Raw genomic sequence first — 19,911 nt, forward strand, 5'->3', positions numbered from 1 at the left:
TCCGACGTCAAAATCATTTTCACAAAAAAATTCTTGCAAAAAAATGTTATGTTAAAGTTTTCTACATATTTCAATACTTCCCCTTGGTTCACCGTGACTGGTTCGCGCTGACATAAGGGCGATCACAACAAACACGAGCTGGCTCCTCTCTCTCAGATTTGAACATCCCTATCCAATTGAACGCTCAACCATTTCACCACAAATAACGCCAGAACGCCGTTACGTGTTTAACAATCTATCTACGTGCGCATTTCATGTCTCTTCTGATCGTCCCGTGAAACGTCAAGAGCTGCTGCTTTTCGGAAATAATTTATCCGTTCTGCCGCTGCCTATGAGTGTGTGTCGCTGTTGTCTCGTACCCGTCGGCAAATCTAGTGTTTCTCGCTTTTGGCAACAGATCGCGGAAAAATATATCAAATTGCTGTTGGATTCTGGTCAGACTGCATTCGTCAACATACGCAACTGCGGCATTGCTGTGCTCGATTAAAATCAGACATTTGCACCCGATTCTTCGCTGGGGCCCGGGGTGGCATTCACCACGCTAGTTAATAATTTGTTCAGCTTTCGCGAAACAGTTGACTGACACCAACAAAAAAAAAAGATGAGCCTGCTGAGTAGTGGAAAAATAACGATATTCAGCTTTTTAATGGTGAGTTTTGAGTTGTGTTTTCGGCTTTGATTGCTACCTTCTTAGCCGCGCCTCGCGTTTCTGCTGGTTTCATATAGTCGCCATGGCTAAAGTGATTGTGCTTTCACCTGGAGAAGATGATATTTAATTGATTTGCATATTCATCTCAATTTTGCCAGCATCATGACTCAAAATCATACTTTAATAATCTGAAAAGTTGCTGCTGTTTCATCGTTTATGGACACTCAATCGCGGGCGAGAGGTGTGCAAATGCTTCAACCAATCTGCTTCGAACAACACAGCAGCGGTTCCGACGAATCAGAGGATGACATTTTTACACACCGAAAGAGAGAGTGTGCGTTGCGTCTGATAGAGGTACCTGGGTGAGGGGGCGTGGGAAAGCGCGATATGAATGAGTGTTATTGTTTGGACCGTTCTTAATTTTATCAGCGCAACAAAAAAGGCAGAAAAAAAACATGTCACGATATCAGAACAGGTTGACACCTTGAAACTACGTCGGTACGCGTGTCACTGAAATAGTTGGGGCCTGCAACAAAGTAACAAATTGTAGTCAATACAGGATACCTCAGGTTTCAATCGTCAAATCCAGTCTCATCTATCTTGCGCAATATTTCTCCGGTCCGTACATCTTCATTAGCCTTATTATGATGCGTATGGACCTTTCGCATGCTGTAATAGAGAAATTTAATGAACCCTATTTCATCGTTTCTTAAAACGAAGAATCAAACGCGACCGAATTGACCACGTTTTCCTTCGTTTCAGATCGCCTATCTGTTCTACAATCCCACCGACAGTGGAGCGGTACAACTCAACAATGATAATTTTGCTATGACGATAGGTAATTTATCTTGTTCTTGGGTCGAGCGCCGCAAGCCGTTATCAATGGTGTTAATTTTCTTGCAGCCTCAAATGAACTAGTATTTATTAACTTCTATGCAGAATGGTGTAGGTTCAGCAACATCCTGCAGCCTATATTCGATGAAGCGGCGGATAAGGTGAGTGCACTTCTGGTTTATCTTGTGCAGCTAATTTATTTAATTAGGAGATGTGTTACTTGAGACTGAGATAAGAGAAAAATGGAGCTCATCTTTCTTAAGTAAAGTAACGTTGACAAAATCTAGTCACTAATTCCTTCTTTAAAAATATCTGATTTCCCAACAGTCTGATTAGAAATTATTTTCTCATAGGAATAGAAGATGATAAACAAGGTTTTTTTATTAGGTGGAAATCCTTACGATGTTTTTAACCTGACTTATTAGTAATAGCCGACCGGGAAGGTTGTGATCACGAACGCGCGAAAGTCAAATTGCTTGAACATTGGTATATTCGCGCTTAAATCGTTTGTAAGTTTGATCAAGTGGAAGTTCTATAGACCCTCTATCAGATTTTTTTCAAAGAATAAGTGAAGTCGTAGCTATATCTATACTAATATAGAAATTGGTTTCGGTTTGACTGAATTATGAACAAGGGCTATTGTCCCGAAAGTGATCTAACTTTATCTGAAAAGAACAAACGAAGTCGGCACTCAATTACGTTCCAAGACAGATTTGTCGGATTTACGACTACTAGTTCTACTCCACGAATCTGTTGTATTGCTGCTGTTGTATTGCTAGTGCTTCTAGTGTATATGTACTATCTACTATGACTAAACGTAATGAAAATAAACGGCAAATGAGTGATTCTCCGAGTGAAATTGATATAGCGAGTTCGTTTTTGTTCAGTTTCAACCCTAGTGCCGCACTAACTGCTGTCAAAACGTTTTTTTATTCACTCAGTTTCGCACTCAGTGTCACACTAGTTCGCCCCGAAAGCTGTTAGTTTCGCACTGAGATGTTTCACGGGTTGGCACTCGGGTTCACCAATACAACTATACTGAACTGTCAAGTTCCGAATATTGTTTTGGAAAATCTAAAAATAAAGACTATGAAAATGGAAAACCTGCTGCTTTTGCTTTTGTATTATTGGAATCGTAATCCAATTCGGATTCTGATTTTGAAGAGTAGAGTAGACGGCATTAAGCTACGTGTGCTTTCATTGGGAGGTGAAAATAATGATGGATATTCAGGTGGAATAAATTTCAAAATCAAAATTATGAATGAAAATTTACTTTAACGTATCGAATATTTATTTTATGTGATTAAATAAAAGTTTTTTTTCCGATATCGCAGAATATTGAACGAAAACTGTGTCTAATGATGGTTTTATATTATAATAGTAATTATTTGTGGAACAAACAGGAAATGCATCGACAAATGGTTAAGTGAGTGTCAGAACTACATGTGTTAGGTAATCAAACAATATTAAAAAATATATAAGTAAAAATTTTCATTCAAACTTTTATATGTTTACACTGCACTTGGCCCTTCTGATCTGATGGAGAACAATTTACCTCCCAAGCACTAATATCACCACCAGACGTCGACACTGTACATTTGCCGTCGTAAATATAAACAAATCAGACTATATAACGCACACCAACAAACCACCGCATTCGTTAAACTGAAAACGTTTTTTTTTATTACAGAGTCAGTTTGGCACTGACTCAGTTTTAAAAACGAATTCGCTAATAGTATGGATGCACAGCGGAATAAACAATCTCGAGTGAATACCAGAAACACCACTCATAGTCACAAGGATAATGATGGTGGGTCTGATGTTGGTTCATCGGGTGATGAAGACCAGCCGGGTGCTATGATTGATGCTAGGATCGTTAGCAAAATCTCAAGCAGAACTGTCAGTGGGATACCCAATTCATATGAACACAAAGGGAAAACGTCAGTGGCATACCCGATATGTTGGCTCCTGTCAGTTCAATGGGAGTTCTCTAAAGACGTCACCCGGCTGATGAAGACCAAGTGAAAAAAGACGGGTGGGTAATGTCGGGGACATAACCGGAGTGACGTAGGACTATACAAAGGGGACAGCTTTTGTTAAATATATATTTTAAATATATTGTTTTATTTTCTTCTCCTACGTGAATACCTACCTATCTACCTGAAAAATGGATTAGTTTACTGTTTACTCTTTATGAATATGTTGATGGTTCTGAAAAGAACCTTTGGTGTTGTGTTTTTGTTATCACTCGATATTCCCATCTTGTTCGGTTAAACCTTCCTGTTTAGCTATTGCGTTTGCCACTCGCCACAGCTTTCACAGTTGGAAAATTTCTTCCCATCCAGCTTGTGACATGTTGTTCAGTAAATTACATTTAATGGGACGTGCCGGAGAAACACTTTGCCACTCACTGAAACTAATTGTTGCCTTGATGAGCACCGAACCGAAGCTGCTCTGTTCTTGATGCGGGTTTTCTGATTGTCGTGAGCAGCTTTGCAAGCCAACTCAAGCACTTCGACGGCCGAAACTCTATAATCGCTGTTAGGTATACTGGTGCTCCGGCACCAATCCGTTCGGTCTAGTTACCCTTGCGGAGCAATCAGTGAATGCGACCAACAGGGAACTGGAGACCTGCACGGTTCGAGTGAGACTTTGCCTTTCCATTAACTTGTCCTCCTTTGTTACGTCCACGATGCCGATGCCGTACAACCACACGGGTTTACGGTTTGAAAGAAAATAAGATATTTTTTTGGGGTCCGCGTGTTTTATACTCTAGGTACACACTCACAGGATAGAGACAAATCAGCAGACTCAGCCAGAGGGGCGAGTCCAACGAGACGAACGAATGTGCGTTAAAAGGGAGCGATGGCAAAAAATACATTCATTACGATTTGTTCGCTCGTTGGATTCACATGCAGGCTAAAAAGGGTCCTTTTCAGGATCACAAAATTATCTTCAATCTAAAGAGTTTATTGTTTTCTTATCACTCGATATCCCCATCTTGTTCGGCTAAACCTTTATGTTTAGCGATTGCATTTGCCACTCGCCACAGCTTTTACAGTTGGAAAATTTCTTCCCATCCAGCTTGTGACATATTTTACAGTAAATAACATTCAATGGCACGTAGCAATACCACCACTCAGTATCGGATTGGAGGTAATTTTAATCTGTAATTGAACATTTGCGATGACAGTGGTACAGTGTCGACTTTCAATGTGGGGTCATAATTTGGATCTCTATGTTTACAAAAATGTCCAACTAAATAAGTCGCATTACATGTCCGTCCAATTAGCTAAATGTCGAACTAATTGTAAATTACTGTACTTTCAATCTGGAAACAATTTAAGAATTGGTGAAAATTGAATAATCTGGAAAGTTCCCAACTATCAATAAGCTCAGAACAACTGCCAAATTCACATACTCATCAGATTCTGGCAAACAAATTATGAAAAAATCAATTTGTGTTTTATTATTATTTTGGATAATGTTTTAGAAAGCATTGAACTGTATTTCCTAAACTCTTTTTTGGAAGGTTTAATGGCCCTGATAAGCGCCTTGTTTTATGGAATGGTTCCAATTTAGAAAACTTAGTACTCGTGGTTTTGAAAAAAAAACCATTTCGAACGCCCTCGATGCCGCCTTGTTCTGGATTTGCCACCAAAGCAGTTTGTATAAAGAACAAACTTTTTTCTTCTGCTACCTGATGCCGTTTTGCGATTGCGTTTGCCACTCGCCACTCGCTGCAACTGCCTGTTGTCTTGATGTCCACCGAACCGAATGTGTTCTGTTCCGAATGCGGGTTTTCTTATCGTCGCGAGCAGCTTTGCCAGCTAACTCGATCACTTCGGCGGCCGAAACTATATAACGCCGGCTAGGTGGACTGGTGCACTGGTACTAACGCGCTCGGCCTAGCTACCCTTGCGGGAAACTCCAGACCAACACGGTTCGAGCGGGATTTTGCCTTTCCCTTCACTTTTCCTCCTTTGCCATGTCCAGACATGGCTGCTTCGGTTGGTTTGTTGATGTGTTGTGATGCGAACCGATGTGGTGTACGGTTTGAATGAGAATGATCGTTACGGAAGGAAGGAAGGTATTGTATTATAGAGACTTTAAACTTTTGCAGTTCATTCGTCTCTAGCCTTGAGAAAGGCCCTTTGAAAACTCTACTCTATTCTAAAGGGTGTGTCACATCAAATTGCATCACGGAAAAAACGCTGTAAAAATTCACCCAGTAGACCGATCCTTTTGAAAATTTTAGACAGTAAAATAAAAACTATTAAACAACTTTTGGTATTTTCTTTTTATTCATACTTCGAGCCCAAGCCCGTATGCTCGCACCTTCCTCTTTACCCCGTCCATAAGGTTCTGTACAACGTCAGGTTGTAGTTTTTTTTGAACAGAAATTCATTTTCTCTTGAAGTTCGCCTCCGATTTGACAACTTTTGGGTTCTTCCGGAGGGCCTGCTTCATAATCGCCCAATATTTCTCTATTGGGCAAAGCTCCGGCGCGTTGGGCGGGTTCATTTCCTTTGGCACGAAGGTGACCCCGTTGGCTTCGTACCACTCCAACACGTCCTTTGAATAGTGGCACGAAGCGAGATCCGGCCAGAAGATGGTCGGGCCCTCGTGCGCTTCTGTAGGCACTCCTTAAGGTAAACCTGCCCGTTTACCGTGCCGGTCATCACGAAGGGGGCGCTCCGCTTTCCGCAAGAGCAGATCGCTTGCCACACCATGTACTTTTTGGCAAACTTGGATAGTTTCTGCTTGCGAATCTCCTCCGGAACGCTGAATTTGTCCTCTGCGGAGAAGAACAACAGGCCCGGCAGCTGACGAAAGTCCGCTTTGACGTAGGTTTCGTCGTCCATTACCAGGCAATGCGGCTTCGTCAGCATTTCGGTGTACAGCTTCCGGGCTCGCGTCTTCCCCACCATGTTTTGCCTTTCGTCGCGGTTAGGAGCCTTCTGAACCTTGTATGTACGCAGGCCCTCCCGCTGCTTGGTCCGCTGGACGAATGAACTTGACAATTTCAGCTTATTGGCGACATCCCGGACCGAACATCTCGGATCACGTCTAAACTGCTTAACTACGCGCTTCTGATCTTTTTCACTGACGGAGCATCCATTTTTGCCGTTCTTCACCTTCCGGTCGATGGTTAGGTTCTCGAAGTATCGTTTTAGTACTCTGCTGACCGTGGATTGGACGATTCCCAGCATCTTACCGATGTCCCGATGTGACAACCCCGGATTCTCGAAATGAGTGCACAGGATTAATTCACGACGCTCTTTTTCGTTCGACGACATTTTTCCAAATTTACGAAAACTTGACAGTGAAGCATGGCCAACGTGATCTATACACTCTTATCTGATTATAAGCGAAAGCTGAAGATATAATTCCTAAAAATTAAATTTCTACAGCGTTTTTTCCGTGATGCAATTTGATGTGACACATCCTTTACTCCAGCGCTACCACCTCCGCCCTCTTGCCTTGAGAAAGGCACTCGATCCCTCGCCGTCCAGCCCGTCCAGCAACGATGTTGTCCAGTCGGTGTCCACACAAAGAATGTGATCGTTACGGCAGCGGAGCGGGGATTTTTAAGCTGACTGGCTGGTTCGAGAGTTACGCATGTGTGAGACTGCGACCAATGTTTCGTTCATTTTTTTCTTTTTCCTTCCCAATCGTGCTTCATTCTATTTCGCTGCTGCTCTGGTTGCCCGTTTTGGTCGGTACGATTTGAGGAGCACAAAATGGACCAATCAAAAATGGGCACATAGTGCATTTTGACAATGCTTGATATTTCACAATTATTCAATTATTTATCTCAAGAAAAATGAAATGTTATTCGTTATGATATATGCGTAGATATATTTCCTATCAATTGATGCAAAAACCTTTGCGATCTATTGAGAAATGCTCGAGTTATAAGCGTTCCAAATCTTGCATTTTTTCCTACTTGTGCAGTGCCTAGATTTCCATTTCACCCCCTATATCTTCCGGTTAGACGTAGTCCTACGTCAATATCATTAGCTGAATTACATAAGCTGATAAGAAAAGATATACTCGAAGCTAGTGATAAAACGAATGCTAGAATCGATGAAATATCTACCCAAATTAGAAACTCTGTGATAAAACTCGAGAATGAAATGGAAAACATCAAGACATCGCAACAGTTCATTTCCGAAGAATTTGAAGCTGTGAAAACTGTAATTGCCAATCACAAAGATGATATTGTTTCTCTGAAAAACGATGTGAAATCGGTCAAAATAGACTGTATCACTAATCAGCATAATTTGGAGGAACTAAACTTTGAATTAAATGCCCTGAAGCAAGCTAACCTTGAAGGAAATCTGTTGGTGACCAACGTAATCAAAGCAGCAGAGGAGAACTTGCATCATTTGCTGCAATCTATTTTTTCCTTGTTGAACATCAATTGTAGTGTTGAGGACATCCTAAGTGTAAGGCGTATGTCGTCGAAAAATCTAAATGGAATCCAACCGATATTAGTTCGCTTTGTTAACCTGACAATGAAGGAAAAGATCATGAGAGCAGCCCGTCAACGCCCTATCAACTGCTATTTACTTCAATCATCATCTTACGCCAGCAAATCAACATCTAGGAGCAGCTCGTAAATATAAAAGGCAACATAATTTCATGTTTGTGTGGTACACGAATGGTGAAATATTCCTTCGAAAAGATGAAAACTCAAGAGCCAAAAAAGTTTCCGATATACGTGATCTAAACGGATCAAACTAAAATCATCATATCTTTGATTTCTCTAAATAAATATTATTATTGTAATTATTGATGGATTATTATCCTAGTTTATTTGACATTGTATATAAAACTGATGTAACTGAGCTGTCCAATTCGAATTTGAATATTCTTCACCTGAACACAAGAAGTTGTAGAAATAAAATGGATGAATTGACGCAAATGATATACGACATGAAACAAACTATTCATGTTATTGTTTTCTCTGAAACATGGTTACATAAAGGTGAAATTTGTAACATTGACGATTATACATCATATCATAATTGTAGAGAACATCGAGGTGGAGGCGTATCTGTATTCGTGCTTCGTCATCTAAGAAGTCAACTAATCATGGAGCATAACTGTGAAGTCAATAATTTTCTAATGATTGAATTACTCGACTTTGGAATCAAGCTAATGGGGGTCTACAACCCTGGAAGAAATGTCGATCCTTTTCTGGATATGTTTGAACGAATAATTTCAAATCATGAAGCATTGTACATATGCGGTGACTTCAATTTGAATATACTAGACGACTCAAATGAACTTGTTCAAAACTATCGTTGTAGATTGCAAAGCTTAGGATTTTTACTCTTGAATAGCATGAATCCAATCCATGCAACTCGCTTGTCCAATACGATTACTACAACGATAGTTCATTTTATTACGAATCAATTCGAACACAAACTACAGCTTAAAGTCAAAGATACGGAAAACCACTTATCACATCATTGAACTCTTATTTTGTCTATTAAAATTACTCCCCCAAGAAGAGAAAGGGTGAAAACGAAAATATATATTGCATACGATAGTTTTCTCAATCATTCATTTTTGCAAACTATTCAGGATTGTAGCAGTTTCGATCATCTTACACAAAATCTTACTCACATTGTCAATGAAAATAAACAAGAAATGCGAAACCGATCGTTCAAGATTCGAAAACCGTACAGCAGTCCAACACTAATGATTGAAATTGAAAATAAAAACAAATTGTTTAAGTTATATAAACAAACTCCAATTAACTCTCAGTTGAGAACTGAATTATACAGAAAATATATCATTGAGAGAAATACACTTAGGAATAAAAAAAAATTGGGAAAAAATTATTACAAATCAAAATTAGATAGGTGTGGTAATAATGCAAAAAAAAACATGGGATTTGCTGAAAGAAGTTCTGTTTGATAAAAAAAAATCGGACGAAACTTTTCAAAAATTATCAATCCATCAGGATGGAATTGTGTTACTTGATGATAAGTCAATTGCTAATTGTTTCAACGACTATTTCATCAATGTTGGTAAACATGCCTCTACAAACGATATAGCAAATGATTTTCGCGATTATATGCCACGAAGAATAGATACAATATTTGAATTTTCATATGTCCAGGAGAGTACCATATTAAATATAATAAAAGATCTGAATTCAAGCGCTGCCAGTGGTTTAGATAAAATATCTGTCAAGTTTTTGCAAAAATGTAAAACCTTTGTGGTTTCGAAAATAACTGAACTTGTAAATAATATGATAAGATGTGCAACATTTGATGATACTTTGAAAATTGCCAAGGTAATACCTTTGTATAAAACAGGAAGCAAACAAGATAAAGTGAACTATCGTCCAATATCAGTTTTACCAGCGCTTTCTAAAATACCAGAAAAGTACTAAATCAGCAGTTGAAGGAATATCTCTTCCAAAACCATGTACTTAGTTCAAACCAATTCAGTTTCATTCCAAAATCAAATACTGAATCGGCAACACTGGAACTAATCAATTTTGTCATTGAAGGTTTAGATAAAGATGAATTTGTAGCATGCGTCTTTATAGATCTCAGGAAAGCATTTGACTGCATCCCGCACAACATATTAATAGAAAAGCTAAAATATTACGGTATATGCAATTCAGCTTCCAATATTCTAAAATCGTATCTCTCAAGTCGGAAACAAATATGTTACGTCAACAACGCTTTGAGTGATCCTATATTCATTTGCACAGGTGTCCCACAAGGATCCATATTGGGACCAATACTCTTTAATATATTCGTTAATGATCTTCTAAAATTGCCTCTCAACGGAATCTTGCAATGTTATGCAGATGACACTGTCAGCAAATATCGTGCAAAAACCTTGAGTGTTTTGAATGACATGATGCAGCATGATTTGAATTCGATGCACCAATGGTTCTCTGCTAATAGAATGTCAGTAAATGCTGATAAGTCGAATTTTATGGTATTTAGTATGACCAACGTTACGCCTACATTAACTTTGTCAATTAATAATGTACCAATAAAACAAGTATATGAAACAAGTTACCTAGGCTTAATAATTGACAACAGATTAAAATGGCATAGCCATATCAAAAAAGTCAAACAAAAGATTATACCATACATTTTCGCCATAAAAAAGGTTCGAAAATGTCTAGGTTTGCAAAACTGTTGGAAATTATACAATGCTTATATTCGACCGCACTTATCATATTTAGTTTGTCTCTGGGGCTCTGCTGCTGAGACACACCTTAACATATTGAAAGTACTGCAGAATAAAGTTATAGAAACTATAAAACGCCTTCCTAATTTGTATCCTTCAGAGGCGTTGTATACGGCAACCCATTTATCATTAAATCATTTGTATAAATTTAGCATAATATTTGTAATTTATAAAATAAAACATGGGATCATTCAAAGCAATATAAACTTAATCCCATACACAGATATACACTCACATTTGACAAGAAATCGAGATAGATTTTTCATCAATAGACCTCGCACTGAATTAGCCATTAGAAATGTGTTTCATACCGGTATTACGAACTTCAATGCTTCCATCAAATCTCAAATATGAAACAAATATTATAATATTCAAACAAAATTTTAAAGTGTATATTATCAACAACTAAATATAAGCACAGCAAAGTGAATTTATAATTTATATTTAGGTTAGGTTAAGATATTTGCATTACAACTGAATTCACTTTATGAATAGCTGGTCACAGTTTTAGTTAACTTCTCAACTTGTATCTCAAATAAAGAAAAAAAAAATTATTGATGCATCGATTTCGCAAAACATCATTCATAATTTGAATTCATATAAATATCAGATATTCTAGGTTCTCCAAAACATTCTGAAGTTCAGATCAATTGAACTACCAGCTCAATCACGACTGGCAATGTTCATAATAAAAAATCTCACCCATATAGGTTATAGAGCTCGAGTGCCATGCTGGATTTCAGTTTATATAATCATCAAATGTGTTCCATTGACATTGATTGATATGAACATAAAATTCCAATAATGCATATATGCATAATGCATTTTTCGAATAAAGAGAGAATGCATGTTTTGCATAAAATATATAAACACTACAGTGCTTATTGTGCAAGTATGCGTATGTATGTTAAAATTGGAGAGAAATAATATATCAATACAAATATTTTATATTTCAATACCAAAGTAACACTTGAGCAGTGTTTCTTTGGCAATTAAACTTGATAAACAATTATTCCAGAATGTTAATACATAGATCACTGCCTAAATCAGTTTAATAAAACGTAAGTTTGACAATTTTGCACAACGTGTTTCATCTCTCATTTGTTTTTGCAATTTCCAATGTCCGCATTCAAATGTTAACGAGCTGAAAGACGTCACACAAAAATGTCACACCGTAGGTTGATTTTTCTTATTCAACATTCTTCTTGACTGAGAAAAAGATAACAACGAATATGGTGAAACGGAATACTACATAAATCAAAATTCGCGTCAGAAAAAAAAAACTGAGAATTGAAGTTAGTTTCCGTGTTCTCATGCACCCAATTAATCTGAACATGACATGACATGAAGGACATGGTGTGCATGGAGCAATAAATATGAGATTTTTCAAGTATTACCAAATAAATAGTATTTTCTAGAGGTTCACGAAAAATAATCCTCAAATATTTTTTCACAGTTTCGAGTAATGGGAAATTCCGTTTTAATCTGCTCGAATGATATGAAAAATTAATTTTTTATTTCGCTATTTTATAAACTATATTAAGCTTCGAAGCAAATTTATTTCTTAATCCTTGGAATGGGTTTTTACCCATCTTTTTAAATCTGACGGATTTACAGGATCCAGTTTTCTTCTAGTTTTTTCTAGTTTTCTTCCAGCTTTTTAAAGAGCAAAATTATAGGCATCCCTGTCCACAGCTCAAAGAGATGTGACGGTTAGGGAAGTTCACAAATGAGCAGAACAAATGTATGGGATAGTGAGAATGCTTCTAATTTTCATCAATTTAAACCAACTACACATAAGAGGATTGTAATATACAGCATAAAAAACAAATCTTAGGCAATTTGCGATGCGTTTGGTATATAAATCGTCTAAATCCGTTCGTGACAAAAATAGTTATTAACGTTGACTTTATTTCATAAAAACGTGACCTGTTTTCTGATTTGGCACCCTTAATGAAAGACGTAGTTCTACGTCAAAAAATCCTAGTACTTCTACCAAAACTCATCATTATAATATCAGATTATTTTCAGACACAATTCTCGTTCAAGATTTTCAGCCACTTGCAAATAACATTTTTCTCCGTTACATGAAATAAATGTTTGATACAGAAAATATGATATCTTAGAGAGGGAGATCTGTCTATTCACCATAGAAACGTTTCTCGGGCCCCCTAAAATCTTCACATGTCAAATTTGGCTCCATTTGCTTGATTAGTTTTCGAGTTATGCAGACATTTGTTTTCCTTTTGTATGACAGCCCACCCTGAGAGAAGGGGGAGGAATGTCGAACCACCATAGAAACATTGATTGCATCCTAAAACATCCACATGCCAAATTTGGTTTCGTTTGCTTGAATTATGCGGAAATGTATACTTCATTTGTATGGCAGCCCCCTCCCCCTTAGAGAGACGGGAGAAGTGTCTATTCGCCATGGAAAGGTTTTGTGTCCCCTAAAACCTCCAGATGCCTAATTTGGTTGCATTTGTTTGATTAAACCTCGAGTAATGTAGAAATTTGAGTTTCATTTGTATGGCAGCTTCAGGTGGCGAGGGGGGGGGATTATGGAGTGTCTAACCACCATAGAAACATTTATTGCACCCTAAAACCTTCATATGCCTAATTTGGTTTCGTTTGCTTGATTAATTCTCGAGTAATGCAGGAATTTGTGTTTCATTTGTATGGTAGCCCCCCCCCCACTAAGAGAGGGGGGTGGAGTGTATAACCACCATAGAAATATTTATTGTACCCTAAACCCTCCACACGCCAAATTTCGTTTCATTTGCTTGATTAATTCTCGAGTAATGCAGAAAATTGTGTTTCACAATATTTGAGGATTTTTTATTTTAGAACCTCTAGAAAATACGGTTTTATTTGGGGAAACTTTCGAAAAATCTCGTATTTATTGCTCGACAATGTGATTAATTGAAATGCATGGGGACATGGTTTCTGGTTATAGATCACTGCATCAAACCTAACTTCAATCATCTGCTATTTTCCTTCTAACTTGAATTTTGACATTTCGGTAGTGTTTCTTTTGACCATCTTCGTTGCTATCTTTTTCGCAATCACGAAGAATCTATGGGCCTAATCACGAACGTCACTTCACCGTGAAAACGAAGTGAATTGTATACAACCTTATTACGGCTGCCACCGTGTGTGTAGAATCCGGAAGCGTTCATCCGTCGTGACAACTTTGATGAACTCGATGTTATTATGAATACCACGGTACTGTCATGTCACGGAGGAAAACTGGTATATTTTTCACTTGTGTTTAGATGGTAAAAGCTAGTCACGCGGAATGGAGTATGTTTAATTTCGTATTTATTTAGCTTTTTTGCTAACATTTTGAATCTTGTCTTGTCTTGTTAAGGAAGGAAAAGATAAACAAACAGCAAACAGCAAAGCATTCACAAGATACTGTCCCTTTTTTCATAATTTTGATATCCGTCTAAAGATAATCTGCATCACTTTCTACTTTTAGAAAATTCCATGAAATCCATCAGATGTGTTATATGAAGATTATGTTTCTGACCGATGCTGTTAACCGGTTCCAGATTATACAATCGTGAGGTGGATAGATTCAGGTTCTCTATGAGTTAAAGAAGGTATTTTATTCAAAAAAAAAATTATAGAAATGGTTCTTACAGAATGATTTTTGCCTTGACCTATACTAAATGCTTCTCACTATTCAAACGAGAACTAATTAAAGAATATGTGAGATGTTCATTATTATACATAATAGTCATGTTTCATTTCTAAAGTATGAAAAGAGAAAATAAAATTACATTCCCATATGTTCAACAACTGCATTATTCACGACTGCCATACAAATGAAACACAAATTTCTGCATAACTCAAGAACTAAGCAAGCAAAAGGAACCAAATTTAGTATGTAGAGGTTTTAGGAGGCAAGAAATGCTTTTATGATGATTCATCACTCCTTCCCCCTCTTTAAGGGGGGCTGCCATACAAAAGAAAACAAAAACTTTTGCATGACTCAAGAACTAAGCAAGCAAACCGAACCAAATTTGGTATGTAGAGGGTTTAGGAAAAAATCGCGTAAATTCATTGTCTTCATGTCTTCATAGTGAAGTTCAACCCTTCACAAACTTAAGCAAGAGAAAAATAGCACTGAGTGTGTGTAAGGAATGAAAGATCGATCCAAGGTAAATACACCTTGAATTTATCGAACGAAAAATGTCAAAAAACAAAATTGTTCAAGAAATTAGGATACTATTTATGCATTGTGAATTTATTTCACATAAAGTGTAGAGTGTAGAGCGTCAGTTTGGAATATCCTGTGATCGGCTGCTTACTATGGGCCCTATTCCAGAAAGCGAGACGAGCAGACGAGCGCTCGTCTCGTTTGTTTTCATATTCCAGAAGCCGAGCTCGACTAAAAACAAACGAGTAGCTCGTCTGGCTCGACGACCGTTTGGCCGCGCTCGTCAATGAATCAGTCGAATCGTCTAGTTTGTTTGATGTGTTTGTTCACCTTGTTGATTGAGAGCATCGGTATTCTTCTACAGCTAAACTAGTATTGCATAAGCAATGTATGCTTTCAACTGCAACCATCAAATTCAATTCAGTAATTGCAAGATTTTACAGATTTTCGAATGGGCCTCTTCCAAACAAAACAACCAAATGTAAACATTGAACTCATATCCAGGGATGCTAGATGACTATTTTGAATATATTAACATGGCACGAAAAAGGTCTTCACATGTTGCACGAAAATGAGTAATTCAAAACAAAAAAAAAATTTATTGGAAATACACATATATATATATATATATATATATATATATATATATATATATATATATATATATATATATATATATATATATATACTTTTAAATCGAAACTTTTAAATTTTTTATATAGATTTAAAAGTTTCCTTGATAAATCGTTGATTAGGCGAACAAACATTGCCCCCAACAAATCCATTATAACAAAAGGTCTAAGTGATGAAACCTCGAGGAAAAATATCAATGAAACCAAAAGATATATGAAACTTATTCCTTTTTGTTATGTTTTTTTTTTAATATTTTGGCACTGAGAAAAGAGTATCGATTGATCAATTTTAAAATTGTTTGTTGTTTTTCTCAAAACAAAAACATGTCTTCTCATCTGACATCACTGATCATACCGAGAAAAACTGACTGAAGTCTCTCCGGTCTACCAAATAATGTGCGATTCACATAGAACGTTACGGAGAAGAACGTCTACGTTCAGTCAACGTCTCCACCAATTCACACATGCAGTCAATGCTTCCACCAGCCCGTCACGTCAAATGTCAAACGATTGATTTATTTAATGTTATTCATGGTGTCGCCACCTACAACAATTTTAAATTGCAATGCCCTCTTTCGAACCAACATACCTAGAATCTGTCCTAAATTTTGAAAAATTCAATGAAAATCATTGAATTTGAATGCTTGAACCCCGTAGTCCGACCCTTATTCAACAATAATAATATATATATACTATTTCTCTCAGCTAGTCGCGAATGATTTTCACTCCGAAATTTGGAACTAAGAGATATGTTGGCATAAAAAGTACAGTAAGTTACTTATAATGCGACATGCCGAGGCACCACTTAGTGTCGCATTGGAGGCGATTTTGATCAGTAATTGGACATTCGCGACTGGTGGCGACTTTCAATGTGGGGCCATAATTTGGGTCCCGAACTCAATGTTTACAAAATGTCCAATTAGAGGTAAAATGGCCAATTAAACGTGTTGCATCACAGGTCTGTCCAATTAGCTGAATGTCGAATTAGATGTAAATTACTGTACAACCAAAATCAAAACAAAAGCCGAGACACAAAGCCCAGACAAAAACCCAAGGAACCGTTCCTCTCCGTCAATTATTCTTTTCTACAAATCCTACCGGTCGTTCTCGTTGAACGTATGCTGACGGGTCGTTACGTTACCGGTGTATGTGAAAGTTTTCATATTAATTGCATGGTAGAATAACTGACGTAACGTGACGTGACGGGACGTGAACGTAACGTGGATGTTGTATGTGAATCGCACTTAAAACATTTCAATGAAACTCGTGCACTGGAATAGGATATTTTGCTCGTCTCGACAGTTACTGAAGCCGGGACGAGACGAGACGAATTGCTCGTCTCGTTTTCTGGAATAGGGCCCTATATTTCACGCACTGTACACAAAAGAGTACATTCAACATGACACCATAAGAAAATTTCATTGTTGGATTGCGCTTTTCGTAGGTCCGCGAAGCGTTCCCCGAGGCGGGCCGAGTCGTGATGGGCAAGGTCGACTGCGACAAGGAATCTGCGGTCGCAACGCGTTTCCACATCTCCAAGTATCCCACGCTGAAGATCATCCGGAACGGACAGCCTACGAAGCGGGAGTATCGTGGAGCGCGGACGGTCGAAGCCTTCACCGAGTTCGTTAAGAAACAGCTAGAGGATCCGATCAAGGAGTTCCACAACCTGAAGGATCTCGAGATTCTGGACACCAAAAAGCGGATAGTGATCGGTTACTTCGACCGGAGGGACATGCCCGAGTACAACATGTTCCGACGGGTGGCAACAAATCTGAAGGAAGACTGCGTGTTCAACGCCGGATTCGGAGATACGGTAGCGGCGATGCATCCACCAGGTAAGATCATTTCGCGATTCTCAATGAGATCATTATCAATGTATTCAATTGGCTTTTCTCCTGGACGCTTTCCAAACCGTTAAGGAATGTTAGGTAGTCAACATATAACACTACATTCGTTGCATAGTAGATTTCACACTTGAACGTGAATTATTGTTTTCTCTAGGCCAACCCATCATCGTCTTCCGACCCGACGTCGCCGTTACGGATGCCAACGATGAAACCTTTAAGGGAGATATGAAAAACTTTGACGATCTTCACGTCTGGATCCAGCAGAAGTGCGTTCCGCTGGTGCGTGAGATTACCTTCGAAAACGCGGAAGAACTCACCGAGGAGGGTCTGCCGTTCCTGATTCTGTTCCATGCACCCGATGATCTACAATCGATCAAGGACTACAAGACTATTGTCGAAACGCAGCTGATATCGGAGAAACGTGAGTTGCACTTTGGAAAGCCTAGATTGTCAGGGATCGTTGGATAATCTCAATTTTCACTTGCAGAGAACATTAACTTCCTGACGGCCGACGGGAAACGTTTCGCCCATCCGCTGCATCACCTCGGAAAGGGCCCATCCGATTTGCCTTTGATTGCGATCGATTCATTCCGGCATATGTACCTGTTCCCAGAGTACAAGGATATATTTGTGCCGGGCAAACTCAAACAGTTCTTGAGTGATCTGTACAGCGGCAAGCTGCATCGGTATGTGTCGTGTTTTTTGCTCCCAGTGTCGCTCCCTTTCAGGTTGCATAATTTCGCCTTATCTACCCAACAGGGAGTTCCACTACGGACCGGAGAGAAACGATGACAACACCATCGAAGTGGTGGGGATCGAAATCCATCAGGATGTGAAGAAACCTACGACCCCACCAGAGTCCACGTTCAAGAATCTGGGTCCCTCGAACAAACGGTACACACTGCTGAAGGACGAGCTTTAAACAGAGGAATGGATGCTCCGCGCGTACTTCCCCTCGTTACTATTCCCAGTTTGGATTTAAAGTGTCAAAAAAAATGTTCGTTTTTTATGTTCGTTCTTTGATATAATCAGAAAAACGTTCGCTGTTGTTTTTCTCTCCTCGAATGTTTCGTCCAGTTGTGTTAAGATGATTTCCAACCCAATTGTGCTAGTGATAAAAAATAGATCCAGTTGTTTTTTTTTAATGTTTTGATCGGTATTTTTCTATCTTCCCATTTGATTGTTTGCCGGGCAACTACAAAAAAAGGCTCTTTGTTTTAAATTGTGAAAACAAAGCGAGAATGACTGTGGACGAATGATAGCGAGTTATGAATGCCGTGCTAAGTTTTATTATTTTGTGCTATCGAACAGTGATTCAATCTAGGAAAATTATTCTTGTGTACAACATCAAAGTAAAATAAAATAATATTAGTTTATCAGCAAACAAAAATCCAGCGATGGATCATAGACAGAGAAGTTGGGGAAAAAATTACAAGTGATACTTAGTTACAGCATTACAGTAGAACGGAGAGGAAAGAGGCGCATTCCGATGACGACGACGACGACGACGACGACGACTAGTGAGAGGAGTTCTAGATGAGTTTAATTGAACGCATCTGCGATTACACATTACGAGCCCGTATCGTGCTTTATAACGCGTCAGGTTGCTTCCGGTGCGATAAAATCGCGGTAATTTCTCGGTATGTATAGGCGTAGCATGGTAACTGTGTAAATCCTTTTTGTTAATGCGTACTACATGAAATATGTATAAATATAGAGGTAACTAAACAAATGATACTGGTAGACACTTTCTAACTCAGTGATGACAAGTTCTAGTAGAAAATGTCTCTTATAAGACAGTTGTCTAAAAAGAACTCAATTGTTTCTCCTTTTTCGCGATGGAATATTTTCATGTAGGAAAACGAACTAGTTTACGAAATAAAGATCAGTAAGCACTCAAATGCGTTCCTACATTAAAAGATAGTTCTACAGAAGACGAATCAGCTCACTCTGCCAAGTCCACAAGTGATTTACGTTAGAATATCGTGTCTACATTCCTCCCCATAACGTAGGAATTTCGGGGTTAAACACCCGCTGTGAATATATTAAAGGTAAAGAAGTTGGCAAGCTTAAAAATTTGGAAAAGTTTTCTTGTACCGTATGCGTGATAATGTTTGCACCATTGAACAATTTCAGAGTTGAAAAAATCTTGAATTTTGGTTTGGTTTTTTATTATTTACTAGCTGACCCGGCAATCTTCGTTCCGCCCAAAATTTGGTTTTTGTTATCACATCCACGTTTTCCTTTTACGCAAACGTTCATGGGTCCAATCGCAGAACTGTTCATTGATTGATCTTCTAATCTACCCTTTAAAATTATTTCTTACTATGAAATTTCAGTACTTCTACCAAAACTCAATATTATAATCAGCCCTATTCTGTATTCCGACGGATTTCCATTTCGTTCGCAACCGTTATTTCGTTCGAGTTATAATTTCGCTTTTCCTATTTCGATCGTTTTGCCCATTTAATGTTCGAAATAATAGAATCGTTTTGCCCATTTAATGTTCGAATAAAGAATAGTGGTGAATATCAGATTATTTTCAGGCAC

The 19,911-nt window shown here is 38.2% G+C and overlaps 1 protein-coding gene across 2 annotated transcripts; it reads left to right on the forward strand.

Moving 5' to 3' along the window:
- Nucleotides 1–269: 269 nt before the first annotated feature.
- LOC129762295 (endoplasmic reticulum resident protein 44) lies at nt 270–19,093 on the forward strand. 2 transcript variants are annotated; one of them, XM_055760437.1, is made up of 7 exons: nt 270–649; nt 1,412–1,487; nt 1,553–1,644; nt 16,956–17,349; nt 17,516–17,782; nt 17,849–18,047; nt 18,121–19,093. In XM_055760437.1, exons 1-7 carry the CDS (start codon nt 602–604, stop codon nt 18,281–18,283), a joined length of 1,239 nt encoding a protein of 412 aa, XP_055616412.1. In that variant the 5' UTR covers nt 270–601; the 3' UTR covers nt 18,284–19,093. The 2 variants fall into 2 exon arrangements, with proteins under 2 accessions (XP_055616412.1, XP_055616413.1); XM_055760438.1 differs by lacking the exon at nt 270–649 and adding an exon at nt 1,198–1,218.
- Nucleotides 19,094–19,911: the final 818 nt, after the last annotated feature.

The sequence above is a fragment of the Toxorhynchites rutilus genome, chromosome 1, assembly GCF_029784135.1.
Source record: "Toxorhynchites rutilus septentrionalis strain SRP chromosome 1, ASM2978413v1, whole genome shotgun sequence".
NCBI lineage: Eukaryota > Metazoa > Arthropoda > Insecta > Diptera > Culicidae > Toxorhynchites > Toxorhynchites rutilus.

Bases quoted from the DNA above. Each gene is read 5' to 3' on its own strand.
- LOC129762295 (XM_055760437.1), top strand. From the start codon at position 602: ATGAGCCTGCTGAGTAGTGGAAAAATAACGATATTCAGCTTTTTAATG. The intron at 650-1,411 runs GTGAGTTTTGAG...CCTTCGTTTCAG, and splicing joins CGATATTCAGCTTTTTAATG to ATCGCCTATCTGTTCTACAA. The intron at 17,783-17,848 runs GTGAGTTGCACT...TTTCACTTGCAG, and splicing joins GCAGCTGATATCGGAGAAAC to AGAACATTAACTTCCTGACG.